The 15208-nt window shown below is 43.2% G+C and overlaps 1 protein-coding gene across 7 annotated transcripts in view; it reads left to right on the forward strand.

Moving 5' to 3' along the window:
• Positions 1-15208, forward strand: part of MSRB3 (methionine sulfoxide reductase B3) — a 130758-nt gene that overhangs the window by 96191 nt on the left and 19359 nt on the right. Inside the window, exon 5 of one of the 7 annotated variants that reach the window (XM_089779723.1) lies at positions 433-4463. The exons of the other annotated variants lie outside the window; for them this stretch is intronic. Coding sequence (XP_089635849.1) covers positions 433-473 — 41 coding nt within the window. The 3' untranslated portion in view covers positions 474-4463. Of the gene's footprint in view, positions 1-432; positions 4464-15208 lie in introns of those variants that run through there. 7 annotated transcript variants of the gene reach the window in all.

Here is a 15208-nt window from a genome sequence, read left to right on the forward strand (position 1 = left end):
GTTGAGCAGTACACAAAGCTGCTATTACTTTGCACCAGAGAAGATTTTTTGCATTCAAGGGTGAAGGTGTAACTGCTAACATAGGGAATATAGGAGGTTTGAATCTACAAGTCTGTGAGTGAATTCTTCTTCCAGCTGCTGCGGTTCACAACACTTTTGACAGTTAAAATACATCACACATTCTTTTGTCCATTTAATGTAAACAGTTACTATTTTAAGTGGAGTCCAGAATCAAATCAAAATAGAAGGATGCAGACAGTTAAGAGATTAAGCTAAGCGGTAGACTAAATGTATGTAAAAATAATTTAAATTTAATATAAAATTTAAAAAATGAAATTGGAATGTAACATTTAGATTAACCCAAAGCACGATTTTTTTCAGAGCTTGGGTTCCTGGATCATCATTTTTATTTTATTTTTGTTCTGTTTGTAGGTAGAAGAGATTTCAAAATAGTGAAACTCCCACTTAAATGAAAAAATCTGATTCCTATGCAGCTCCAGTTTTTACAACTTCTTGCCAAAAGACAGCAAGAATTCTAGGCAAGCATAATTTAAGAAAATACTGTAATTGGTTAAGTGTCCTAAAATGCATTCTGCTGTTACAAACAACTAAACATTGCTTATGTCATTAGTGCAATTGTACTAAGAACTCATCAAAGTAATTGAAAACTCTCCTTGTCCCACACAGAGGCATCTAAAATGGGACAGTAATCACCCTCCTCCTACTCCTTATTTTAAATGCTGTATGCGATGATGCTGAAATGAAGTGGCATGTCATGCTGTGTATCCCTAAATAATCATGTTGCCAGCTACTGAGTCTAGGCTTGATTTGTTGCATTTATGAATCCAGATAGAATACTAATAATGTTACTAAATATATGTAGGGTTTAATTCTGCAAAATGCTAAGCACTATAGTTTAATTCAGCAAAGCACTTAGGCTTAATTTTTAGTCTCTGCATCACCTTCATCATATGAGTATTTCTGTTGAAGTCCATGGAACTACTCAGATGCCTAAAGGTGAATTTGTGCCTAACTGCTATGCTGGATGAGACCAGAGTACTCAACACCATTGAGGACTTAGCCCACATAGCACTCACCTTATTCAAAGCACTTAACAGAAAGTGTCTGTTCTCACAATAGCTGTATAAAGATACTATTAGGAACACATGCTGGGGATGGTGAATCTGAGGTAAATGTTAAGTTGTATGTTTTAAACTCTTTGGGTCAGGGACTGTATTTTATTATATTTCTGCACAGTGCTTAACAGGATAGGTTTTTTATTTGATTGGGGCCTCCAAACCTTACAATATTATAAATAATAAATGAATGACTTCCTCATGGCCACAGAGGGGAGATCTTGCCAAATATTTGAGATTTAAATTGTGCTTTTATCTAAAATGAAACAAACCCGCAGCACGGGAGAGTCTGTGGAAAACCAAAAACAAACAAACAAGGTGAGTGGGAGTGCAAGAAGGCAAACCTGTTCAGGTTTGTTCAGCTTCCTGATTTGTTTAAATGTGTGCTACAAAATTTATCATGCTCCTTTCCTAGTGTTAGTACTTCATTTAATTAGTTGGGTTGGGTATTCATGGGGATTTTCATCTTCTGACTCATACAATTCTTTTATTTCCTAAAGAATTTCCTGTGTCTGACTGGAATTTCATGTCTGTATGTTTCACTGGGCTCCTTGAAGCAGTTTTTAAATTATGCTGTTCCTGAGGTCTCCATGTAATACCTGGGGAGCCAGGTCACAAACTGACTCCTGTTTTTCAAGAAAACTGATCCCCACCAGCACATTACCTGTAGTACGTTTATTCAGAAATGGTTAACATCTTTTTGACTTCTTCACTTCATGACAACAATGTGTTTCACTTGCTGCCTGGGCAGTTTCCCCATGTTTGCTTCTGAATATTTGTGTCTGAGCAAGCACCCCAGTGATTTAACGTTAGTTATGTAGCTTGCAGGCCTGTTCCATCAGGTTTTCATCACTCACATGATGGAAAGGAAAGAGAGAGAGTGTGTTATGAGTACATTGGACCATTTAGGAATTGATGAGAAATGCCTGTTTATGTCCTTTTCCCTTCTTGTTTTAGTCTTTTGCATCTTTTGAAGGGGGTGAAAGGCAGGTTAGGTTAGAATACCAGAAACCTTGTGTGTGCTTGTTTTGAAAGGTTCAGTGAATTGAAGATGATACTTTTTGACATGTGAGTTCCAGAAATGTATAGAGTGATTGTACAAGGAGTTTCATCTCTGTATGTCTCTCTCTACATGTAAAATGACAGTGCTTAGCAGCCATTTGTTATTAGAATTATGTGATCTGTTTGAAAGTCCTTAAGCTGAGAAGTCTGAAGTATAAACCTGAATGCTATTTAAATATGAATTCAACTTTGACAAGATGACAGTTATAAAGGATACTCAAATCCTTGTACTTTGGAAGATACTTATAGTAGAGTATGGTTCTAAACAGTAAAGAAAGTGAGCTAAGATACAATCGGCATATTTCAGAGCTAAATATTTTGCATGCAACAATAATTCTTTGTTTAATGAAGATTGTATCTATAAACCAAAGAACAGACTCATTACTTGTACAAGTATTTCATTTTTAAAAGTCACAAATGTATTAACAGTTCAGTTTTATTTATCAGAATGTATGGCCTTCATTCACCACTCTTACACTGACATTATTTGACTGAAATCGCAAGAACTAACTACAACATAAATTATACCAATGGAGAATTGAATTTCATGTTTTATAATAGTTAAACAATAATATAGCAGAACAGTTTTTTAATTGGCATCAAAAGTTTCACATTAAATAAATGACCAGTGTTTCTGAAACGCAGGCAGTGACTTTGTCCTTTCCTGAGGAGGGGGGTGTTTGACCCCCCGCCTTTTCCTCAAAATGCTCCCCCACTCCAGCTCTTCCTCCCAAACTCTCACCTTCACCCCCACTCTGTCATTCTTCTTCCTATCCCCTACTCTTAGCATGTACCACCCTTGCTCCTCCCTGTCCTCCCCCAGTACCTCCGGCACTCCACTAAATAGCTGATCCTGCAGCCAGTGGGAGGAGGTGAGGAGACGCTGAAAGGGGCTCAGCACCCTCTGTTTTTTCCTGTAGATAGCGAATGGTTTTTCTTGGTGTTGTTTACTTTGAAAACCAAATGAATACATGAATTGCCATATACAGACAATGTTAAATGGCTGAATGTAGCACACGTGCTAGCACTGCATCATCTATATTCATGTGTTAAAAAAATTGTTAGAACCTGAGAAAGTTCTAGGGTTAAAGTATTCTTGTCTTCAGGAGGATCAATACAAAAAATAGGAAAACATTTATTTATAATTAATGCCATCATCACAATCCACTTGATCCCTCCCTCAAATCCTGGTGTTAGAACTGTGGGCTTAGCTATAGATGTGCTTCCTTAAACTCAGATTTAGAACAATAGTCTTACATTTGTGCATGTGCCTTTCTACCAGTCCTATATTGCCTGAGCAAGCGGGTTTCCTTTCTTTATCAGCAGGTGGAGACATTAAAAAAAAATTAGATGTCACACTTTTCATATCATGTTTGCTGGATCTCACTAGGCATTGTTTACTATCACCAGGTGGAACCAGCTCTGTGCTATTTAGTGATTTTTGTTAAGTATCTCAGATTTCTGATCTATTCTAGACAATCTTGTTCATGTTGCTAGTAGTGTCCACTGTTATATGAGCACCTTATATGAGCTTCTCGTTCTACACTGTGAAAGTGCAATAGGTCCGGGTCTAGACGCAGGTCATTCTCAAGTGGCAGCCTCGTGCCAAGTTGGCAACTCATTTTGAGACATTAATTTCTTTATTCTTCTATTTCACTGTTTAAAGAGGGGGAAAGCTAACATCTTAGTAAGGGGACATCAGTCCTTCTTTCAGTTGTATGACTGAGCATGCTGAGAATCTTTTGTCCCAACTGTGTAGAGGCAAAAACCTCGTGTAGTAAGAGACTTTGAAGGCAGTGCACCAGGCAGCTTTCACATTGTTTGTGGTACCTATGTGTTTGTCTTCTAGCTATAGAAATTGGGAGGAAGTAGGGTTGCCAGGTGTCTGGAATTGACCTGGGCAGTCTGGTATTTTTACCTCCTGTCCAGTTTAAAAAAAAAAAAAAACAGAAAATACTGGACACCTAAAATACCCAGTATTTTCTATTTTTTTTTCTCTGCCAGGAGGCAAAAATACCAGACACCTGGCAACCCTACGACACTCAGCAATCAGGCCCGGCCCAGCTCCAGCCCCTATGCCCCTCCTCCCCTCTGCTTACCTGGTTCCGCAGGGAAGCTGTCTTGTGGCATGGAGGAATATGGCAGCTAGCAAAAAAACACCAAATGCCTTAAAGGTGCCATGCTGGTTTTTTTTTGTATTTTTAATTTGATTTATTTTGCTTAATAATTGTCAGGAACCTTTCCCTCCTCTGCCCGTCCCCCCCCCCCCCCCCCCCCCAACAACTTTGGCCTCTCCCTTTTTTCCTCAATGGGTTTTTTTGGGGGGGGGGGGGAGGGAGGTTGGTTTGGTATTTTTGGTTAAACCATCTGGCAACCCTAGGAGGAAGTACAGGCAGTCCCCGAGTTACGCGGATCCGACTTATATCAGATCCACAGTTACGAATGGGGCTTTTCTCGCCCTGGAGGACGCGAGCAGCAGGATGCCCAGATGCGCCGCGGTCCCACCGCCCGCATCCTCCGGGGCGAGAAAAGCTGCTCCGTGTCTCCCTGGTCTGCTAGGGGGGAGACGCGGAGACTAGGGAGACGTGGAGCAAAGCCACGGAGGATGCGGACGGGACCGCGGCGCGTATCAGCGGTCCCGCCACCCACGTCTCCCTGGTCTGCTGGGGGGGGAGGGGGTGGCGTAACCCGGGGACTGCCTGTATTATAACCAGCTGCCCAGGCTCTACCACAATTCATTCACTCCAGAACTATGACCCAGAGTTAGTTAAATATTTAAAAAGGACTTTTCAGATCTCAGGGCAAAATTTTCAGCTCCACTGAGAAATAAGTAAAACTACACGAGATCTTGATTCTAGATGTTAACATGTACTTTTCTCCCTCAAGCATAGTGGTCCTGAGGGTAGTTTCGTTTCCTTTAAAAAAAAATTCTCCTCCTCCCCCAAATAATGGTATATCTCTTCATTTTGATTTAGATAAAAATGTTGAGTACCTTTTTTGTGCAGTAGAGAATGAAAGGGGTGTTTGTGCCTTTTGGAATCTGACTACTATACTTTCTTGTTTTGGTGTGAGCAAATTAAAATGGATCCAGCACCTCTTTGAGTTGATGAGTGTTTGGTAGCTCAGAGGCCTGTTAAGCAGGCAACTTCCAGTTCTCTCAAGCTGAGATTCATTTATGTAAGAAAGAGAATGGCCACTTAAGCAAAGAAATGGCATTTGTTTTAGCCATGTTTAATGTTCTTTCATTCATAGCCAAACAGGCTAGGTGTGCTTTCCCTCACTGAGATGTCTTTGGATTAGAGAATCTTCAGAGCAATAGCTCTTCATTTTTTACTCTCTCTGTCTTGGGCTTTGTGAATTGATTTGTCCCAGAAGAGTACAGTTTTTCTTGCTAGGTCTTGGAAATTGTCATCATTTGACTTCTTAAGATTTGCCCCAAATCATGAAGAAATGTCGCTTGGTAGTCAAGAATCCTTTGTTCCATTTAAATTAATTGTGAAGTAAGTATCACATAAATTCTGTTTCAAAGACATTACATTTAATGGCTCAAGTAAAGAGAAGAAAGGGAACCTTAATTTTTTATCACTACACATAACTTTTCCCCTTGTTTCATAACCTTGCCTTTGTACTGAGATCCATGTTTGTTAAACTGTAGATGGGAGTGTGTTTGCGTGGAATGATGTTTTATGACACATTGGGCAGTAAAGAGAGCATAACAAAGCATTTTGATAGGTTGTTACCAGATTAGAGACACTCAATCGACTACAAGGGGGTCAAAACAATTTTCTTATCGGAATCCTATCACGGTGATTGTAGGTTTTCTCTTGAACTGAACTGTGATTGTTCTTTAAAAAATAAATCTCATGCATCCACATAATAGTATAGCCAAAATATTGTAACACATTTAAAATATATGTATAGATATTCTGTTCTTGAAATACTTTAAAGCAAAGTTGCCTCAACCCTCTCAAAGCATGAAAACATGCTTGAAAGCAAATACTGCCCTCCCAAAGGATGAAAAAATGCTTGAATCCTTATGAAACAGGCTCTGTATGGTTATGTTTGAGTAAACATAAAAATTGGAGCATTACATATTTTATTGCCACTGGTAAAAAGGGACTTTGTTATACAAGTACAATATTTGAGTCTGAAGAATTGTGCTGTTTGATACTAAGTCCTGAGGTACAGGTGCTAGCTTAGCACTCAGGATACCTGAGGACTCAAGAGTTCAAGTCCCTGTTCTTCCACAGATATTCTGAGTGATTTTGGGAAAGTCGCTTAGTCTAGCTGTGCATCAGTTTCCCATCTGTAAAGTGGGGCTTAATAGTATAGTCCTACCTCACAGGAATGTTGCGAAACTAAATGTATTAGTAAGGTGACCATCTGTGTTGTTTTTACCAGGACAGTCCCTTATTTAAGTGCTTCTCCCAACTTTTTTTAAAAAATGGGCGGGTTACCAGATGGTTAGAAAAAAATACCGGAAACACTTGATCTCAAATCAGCAGTGAGAGGGACCGGCTGGGAGGGGAACGGAACGGGCATGGCTGGGAGGGGATCGGGAGGTGGGGGGAGGAACTGGCTGGTGGGAAGCAGGGCTGGCCGGAAGGGGCTTGGAGGGGAGCGGAACTGGCCGGGAGAGATTGGGGGGAGGGGAGGAACCAGCCGACAGGGAGCGGGCTGGCTAGGAGAAGGTTGGGAGGAGCGGGGCTGACCAGGGAGGAAGAGCGGGGGGGGGGGGAACTGATGGGGCTGGTCCGGGTGCACGCAGATCCCGGGGTGCTGCCTGTCTCGCATATGATCCCGGTGGGGCACACGGGCGAGTCTGGCCCTGGAGATTCCATGTGCCCCAGCCCTGCCTCCCCGCCCCTCACTCCCCGCATACTTCCAGGCAGGCAGTATGCAGCTATGTACTGACACTCATGATAATAGTAAAACTTACTTAATTAGAAAATGCCGGACATTTATATGTCCTGTATTTTCTCAATTTGTTTCCAGACAGAAACTTCAAATACCGGACTGTCCGGTTCAAAACCAGACAGATGGCAACCCTAATTATTGTCTGTTTCACTTACAGCTGGCTGTGGGAAGGAGAAGCTGCCAGTGCTCACTAATGTCTGACCTGAACCTCCCTTGCTGCAATTTAAGCCCATTGCTTCTTGTCCTATTATCGGAAACCAAGGAGAACAATTTTTCTCCCTTCTCCTTGTAACACCCTTTTAGATACTTGAAAACAGCTATCATGTCTCCTCTCAGTCTTCTCTTTTCCAAACTAAACAAGCCCAATTCCTTCAGTCTTCCCTCATAGCTCATGTTTTCTCGGCCTTTAATAATTTGTGTTGCTTTTCTCTGAACTTTCTCCTATTTTTCCACATCTTTCTTGAAATGTGGTGCCCAGAACTGGACACAGTACTGCAATTGAGGCCTAATCAGTGCAGAGTAGAACAAAATAATGACTTATTGTGTCTTGTTCATAACACTCCTGTTAATGCATTCCAGAATCATGTTTACCTTTTTTGCAGCAGTGTCACACTGTTGACTCATATTTAGCTTGTGGTCCACTTGACCTCTAGATCCCTGTCTGCAGTTTTCCTTCCTAGACAGTTGCTTTCCATTGTGTATGTGCGAAATGGAGTGTTCCTTTCTAAGTCGAGTACTTTTCATTTGTCCTTATTAAACTTCATTCTGCTTATCTCTCACCATTTCTCCAATTTATCCAGATCATTTTGAATTATGACCCTATCCTCCAAAGCACTTGCAACCCCTCCCAGCTTAGTGTCATCTACAATCTTAATAATTGTACTCTCTATGCCAATATCTAAATCGTTGATGAAAATATGAAACAGAACTGGTCCCAAAACAGACCCCTGCGGAACCCCACTTGTTATGCCCTTCCATCATGATTGTGAATCATTAGTAACTACTCTTTGAGGGTGCGTCTACACTGCACCATTATTTCCAGATAACTCGCATTATTTCGAAATAACAATGTGAACATCTACACAGCTATTTTGTTATTTTGAAATAATTTTTGAAATTACGGATGGCTTATTCCGAAATCTGTAAACCTCATTAGAAGAGGAATGATACCTATTCTAAAATAGCTATTTTGAAATAAGGTATGTGTAGACAGTCCACTGCAGCTATTTCAAAATAGCCCCTCACCAGGGCCATTCTGAGTTATTCTTGACACTGCGTCCTGGGGCTCTAAATTGAGATAGCATGTCTACATTAGGGAAGCCTGCCTTGGACTAATTTTGAAGCTTCCCTGCAGTGTAGATGTGCTATTTTGAAATAAGCTATTTCAGAATAACTGTTCCAGAACAGCTTATTTCGAAATAACTGTGCAGTATAGATGTACCCTGAGGGCGCATCTACACAGCAAAGTTATTTTGGAATAATGGCCATTATTTCGAAATAACTATGTGAGCATCTACACAGCAATAGCATTATTTCAAAATAATTTTGAAATAATGAGAGGCTTATTCTGACTTCTGTAAACCTCATTCTATGAAGAATAATGCTTATTCTGAAATAATTATTTCTGAAATAGTTATTTCAGAATAGGGGCTGTGTAGACACTCCAATTCTGCTATTTCGAAATAGCCCCTCACCAGGGCTATTCTAAGTTATTCCTCCCCAGTGCCTCCTGGAGCTCTGAATAGAAATAGCATGCCCACATTAGGGGAGCCTGCCTTGAACTAATTTTGAGGCTTCCCTGCAGTGTAGAAGTGCTATTTTGAAATAAGCTATTACGGAATAATTATTGCAGAGTAGCTTATTTCAAAATAAGTGTGCAGGGTAGACGTATCCCGAGAGTGGTTATCCAGCCAGTTATGCATCCACCTTGTAGTAGCTCCATATAGGTTGTATTTCCCTAGTTTATCGATAAGAAGATCATGAGAGACCTTATCAAATGCCAAGTATCAGAGGGGTAGCCATGGTAGTCTGGATCTGCAAAAGTGACGAGGAGTCCTGTGGCACCTTATAGACTAACAGATGTATTGGAGCATAAGCTTTCATGGGCAAAGACCCATTTTGTCAGATGCATGTAGTGGAAATTCCAGAGGCAGATATAAATATACAGGCATAAGAAAAGAGTACCAATCAAGAATAAGTCTAGAGATAAGGAAGTCAATTCAGTCAGGGAGGGTGAGGCCCACTTCTAGCAGCTGATATGGAGGTGTGAACACCAAGAGAGGAGAAATTGCTTTTGTAATTGGCTAGCCATTCACAGTCTTTGTTTAATCCTAAAATGATGCTGTCAACTTCGCAGATGAACAGTAGCTCAGCAGTTTCTCTTTGAAGTCTGGTCTTAATGTTTTTTTTGTTGCAGAATGGCTACCTTTAAATCTGCTACTGTGTGTCCAGGGAGATTGAAGTGTTCTCCTACAGGTTTATGTATATTGCCATTCCTGATATCTTATTTGTGTCCGTTTAGTCTTTTACGTAGGGACTGTCCAATTTGGCCGATGTGTATAGCAGAGAGGCATTGCTGGCACATGATGGCGAATATTACATTGGTGGATGTGCAGGTGAATGAACTTGTGGTGATGGTGTGGCTGATCTGGTTAGATCCTGTGATGGTGTCGCTGGTGTAGATATGTGGGCAGAGTTGGCACCAATGTTTGTTGCATGGATTGGTTCCTGAGTTAGAGTTACTGTGGTGTGGTACATAGTTGCTGGTGAGAATTTGCTTTAGGTTTGCTGGTTGTCTGTGAGTGAGGACTGGCCTATCTCCTAAGGCCTGTGAAAGTAAGGAATCATTGTCCAGGATAGGTTGTAAATCACTGATGCATTGGAGAGGTTTTAGCTGAGGGCTGTAGGTGATGGCCAGTGGTGTTCTGTTGGTTTCTTTCTTGGGCTTGTCCTGTAGTAGGAGGCTTCTGGGTACACATCTGGCTCTGTTAATCTGTTTCCTCACTTCCTCGGGCTGGTATCGTAGTTTCAAGAATGCTTGATGAAGATCTTGTAGGTGTTTGTCTCTGTCTGAGGGGTTGAAGCAAATGCGGTTGTATCTTAGTGCTTGGCTGTAGACAATGGATCTTGTGGTGTGTCTGGGATGGAAGCTGGAGGCATGAAGGTAGGCATAGTGATCAGTAGGTTTTTGGTATAGAGTGGTGTTTATGTGACCATCACTTATTTGCACTGTAGTGTCCGGGAAGTGGATCTCTTGTGTAGACTGGTCCAGGCTGAGGTTGATGGTGGGGTGGAAAGCAAGGTAAGTAAGGGTTTGGTTGTGCCAGGAAAATGGGATGTGCCTAGAATGAGATTGTTTCTTATAAAATGAAACAGAAAAGAGAAAGAATCACCAGGAAGGTGAAAGGGACTTGCCGGGGGGCATGCCCCTCCTCATCCAGGATGGCTCCATCCCTGAGCCTTCCACCGCCCGGGTACCTTTTAGGGAGGGTGGGGCTGAAGCCTCCCACCACAGACTCACAAGGTACATTGCTGACAGTTCCCCTTCATCAGGGAGTGAAGGGAAAGTACACAGTTTGTTGCATTACTCCCTCTAACTTGGGAAGACAGGGGGCAGATGTGCTGTGCACTTTACTCTCACTCTGACAGGGATAGATTGGGGAAGAGCAAGCTGCCCTGGTATGAATGTTCTGTTTATTTTAAAAAAATGAATTGAGTTAAGGATCTGAGCAATGCCAGCTAAACATGCTAGTAAGAAATATTTTATTTCCTGTAACTATTCTGCTTTCTGTGAAAATAAATGTATAAAGCTCACCTAATTACCCACGCACATCTTATATTTGCGAAAGCTTTATATGTAATGAAATTACAGCAGTGTGAAGTTAAAGGCTGGTACATATGGATCGGTCAGACTTGGTCTTGGTAAGAGAGAGAAAAGTAACTTAAAGATCTATATCTGTTTTAAAGTAGAAGATTTAGTACTGTATTTAAACCTTGCATGCTTCATGTTTGTACAAAGATGTTGTTTCTTAGTGGAAAAAGACAAACTATGAAGTTCCACATTAAATACTGTGGTTGTCTATAACAAAAGTTGTGTTTAAAGTGTAAGAGTTCCAAAACCTAACCCATCAGAACCACCAGGCATTTTTCAAGTCAAGGACCATTTCCCTCTTGCTCTGCCCCCTCCCTCCCATCAGCTGGTGCCATTTTGCAGCCCTAGCATATTCTATCACTCCCTACCTTTCCACCTGCAACAAGCTTACTGAAAGAAATGCTTGGAATAATTTAGTTTTTAAAAAAAAGAGAGAGGAAAAAGTGCAGGCTACCCTTTCTGTCTCTGGATTCTAAAATGGGAAATATAATTGCAATTGGAGACCTCCAATTCACAGGTATGTGAATGGGGCACTAATGCAAAGACACAACAGGGTTTGTGATTGAAATTGTTCTGTTCAGGAAATTATCAAAAGGAATATTCTGAAAAAAATGCTAACTGGCCTGATTTTCTAAAGCGGCCTGCATTTTTGCTTCTGCAAATAATTATAGTTGCATGTTTTAGCAGTTAAACCTCTAACTTCCTAATTTGTGGATGCAGGCAGTTAGATGTTTAAGTGCTACAAAATGTGCCTAAACTCACAAAATTGGAAGCAGGATTGAGACATTTCTTGAAAGATAAATAACAGAATCCAAGGATAGACTGTTTTGGAAATATTTATCTCATGTAAAATGTATGCTGTAGTTTGATGGCTTGAGTAAGAAATATGTTGTGAATAGGACTCTGTCCAGGGGGTTAGTATCACCTGATGAAACTATGCCCTGCAAGTGGCCAGAAGAAAAGGCTTTCTAGAATTTTCAGCATTATGGTTAATAAGCTTCCTTCTGTCTTTTAATCATCCTGTGAATGAGATCATATGCTATACGCTGCAGCCCTTACTAGAACATGTTTTGATCTCTGCGCCATACAACATCAGACATGCAGTCTGAGTGGAAACATTTCTATTCCTTCCTGCCCTTAACCTGGCTGCCCAGGGCAGTCGTTAGGTGTACTCTATTCTGAAGAAAGTGTTTTCTGATGGAGGAGTATAAACCTCCATCTTCTCTTCACCAAATTAAGGGTCATCAGTAAAAACAAATGATTCCAATGTTAGGGCAAATCTGTGCAGCGTTTACAAAATGCGTGGGCGAAATCCCAGATGGAGGAGGTGGAGAGAGGTATAGCGAATGACTGATTAAATATGTGCAACTTACTGGTTTAAACGTTTTCGTAACTCAGGGCCAAGTGGAAATGACCCGTCTCTAATGTATGGTTTATGAGGTAATGGCTAGAATAACGTTCCATAGTTTCGTAGGTTTGCAGTTTTGGCTCAGAAACGATGTTCGCTGTTATCTAAATAATTAAATCAGGCATGTAATAGATCAGAAACACACAGAACCAAGAACAAATGGGCCTAGGATTGCCTACTGTCTAGTCACATAAATCCAAATACCCCTGCCCCACCCTTTCCCTAACACCCTACCTCACCATGCCCCTTTTCTGAGGCCCTGCCCTGCTCACTCCATCCTCTCTCCCTCCATCATAGGCTGTCCCCCACCCTCACTCACTTTCACCAAGCTGGGGCAAGGAGTTGGGTGTGTGGGGGTACAGGGTACAGGCTCTGGGAGGGAATTTGAATACTGGAGGGGGCCCATATATGAGGCAGGGGGCGTGGGGGTGTAGACTCTAGGAGGAGGGCTCAACAGTTTGTGGTGTTGGAGGAGGTGCATGATGATTGCTCTGGGAGGGGTCTTTGAGCTGCAGATTGGGTATGAGAGTGGATGAGAAGTGCAGACTGCAAGATGGCATTTACATTGAGGGGTATCTGGTCTGTGGCACAGTGGGATTAAGGCAGGCTCCATACTTGCTCTGGTCTGTGCTACTCCCAAAAGTGGATGGCATGTTCCTGTGGCCCTGGGGGGAGCAGAGGACTCCACGCACTGTCCCTGTGTGCAGGCAGTGCCCTTCCCCAATGTGTCCATTGGCCACAGTTCCTGGCCAATGGGAGCTGCAGAGTTGGCACTTGGGGAGGGGGCCCACTGGGATGTGCAGGCTGCTTCCAGAAGCAGTGCAGAGCCAGGGTAGGCAGGGAGTCTGCCTTAACTCTACTGCTTAGTGGCCTAAAATCTCCTTGTTTTGGCTTCAGTAGTCTCTGGGAGATAGACCCTGATTTCGGGAGACTCTGGGTGACACTGGGAGGGTTGGCAAAGCTGTGGGCCTGATTGGCATTCACACTAAAGCCCCAGGGCCTTGAAGTGGGCATGTACATGTATAGCTCAAATAAATTTTGTTTTTCTTCTTTTAAATCATTGTTCTGGGGTGGGGCTTGTGATGAGGGATTCACTATGCAGGCTGCTCCCGGAGAGGCTTGGACCAGGTGAGAAGCAGCTGTCCATGGTTACTGCAGCAAGCACAGACAGGGGAGGGCGGGACAGACAAAAAAAGACCTAGACAAACTCTCTGAAATACAGTAGATAGCTGTCCCTTTCTCTATCCCTGTTCCCTCTTCTGGTCCAAATAGCTGTCCCAGTCCCCATCTCCAACCCTTGCTGCCCCTGTGATCATTCTGCAGTATAACTGTCCCTCCTACCGGACCCCTCCCCTTCCGTTTTATGAGAAAAAATTGAATTCCAAGCACATCCCACTGTGCTGAGGTAGCACTGTCAGGTGGGACCAAACCCGGGATCAGTGTTCCCTCTAAGATTTTTCCATCCATGAGTGGACTGAGTTTTGTCTTGTGAAGTCATGTGTGCTTGTTTTGATGTGTGCCACTATGGCACCCACCAGTGGCACTGCTCCCCAAGAGACTCTCCCTGGTAGTGCCTCCTTGCAGCCATGTTGGAAGGGGGCAATCCTTTCCCATCCCCCAATCCCATACCTATGGGAGAGTCATTTTTCTTCCACTGAGCACAGGCTGGGAGCCAGAATGTTCATGTCAGCTCCTAACACATGAGTGCAGCACACCTGGACCTCAGTTTCCCCTCAGTGGCATGATCTGGACCCGCAAGCTAGAGCTTACCCAGAAGGGCGATCATGTAGGGTTAAGAGGCAGGGGCAGGAATATTTTGACCAAATGGCAGGGAAACACCCCTGATCCTGGAATGGTCTCTTGCGGATGGAAGCCCCTGGAGACCAGAGGGACTGTTCAAACTAGTGGCAGGTGCCAGCATTAAACCAAGGAGCCTGTTCCTCCCCCAGCAAAGGGCTAAACAGAGGGTGAGGTTTATTGGGAGTGGGTCTGCTAACCTGGCCTTTCAGCTTTGGGTTTAGTCCCTGGTGCTGGTGGGGAATCCAAGACCTCCCCAATCCATGGCTAGCCTTGTGGGGGATTTCAGCCCATCAGACCAGTCATGTCTTCTTGTGGTGCACCCCCACCACATGGCTCCTTCGGTTCTGGCCCTGGCCAGCCGGAACAGCTGCTGCTGCCTCCTGCCATGCGGTTCCTCTGGCTTTGGGCCCAGCCAGAGCAGCCATTGCTGCCTCCTGCCACACAGCTCCTCTGGCCCCAGCAGCTGGAGGTGCTGCCGCGGCCACCATGTGGCCCTGGCCCTGACCCCGGAGCAGCTGGGAAGTTATTACATGGCTCTGGGTGCAGCCTTTGGGAGTCAGTACATCAAAGAGCTGCCCAGCTGAGCCCCCATTTGCCTTCCACCAGCAGCAGCAGCTCATCTACTTCCACCTGCATGCTGCTGCGTTGCTCAGTGAGGGAGGTGGGTGGGCAGAGAATTTTTTGTGTGTGGCCACATGGGCGCGCACCTTTGTGGGAACTATGCCTGGGACCTCTGGAGCTTAGTGCATGAGCCTCAACTGCTTGAGCTAAAAGCCTGCTAGCTCTCAACTAAGGCTGGAGAGCACACTCATTCTTTCTCTCTGCAAGTGGACTAATTGCCACTACATGAGACAGTAGGTGTGTGGATTACACTGGCACAACCAAACCTTTACCTTGTTTTCAGTTATAATAAGAGGAGGCTGCATACCAAATTTGGTGGTCCTAGCAGCTCTTACCATTTTGGAGGAGTTCTTGAATAAACAGACTCACAGGGAGACAGACGGATAGATCTTC

This window comes from Pelodiscus sinensis, chromosome 1 (genome assembly GCF_052426305.1).
Source record: "Pelodiscus sinensis isolate ZL-2025 chromosome 1, ASM5242630v1, whole genome shotgun sequence".
NCBI classification, from domain to species: domain Eukaryota; kingdom Metazoa; phylum Chordata; order Testudines; family Trionychidae; genus Pelodiscus; species Pelodiscus sinensis.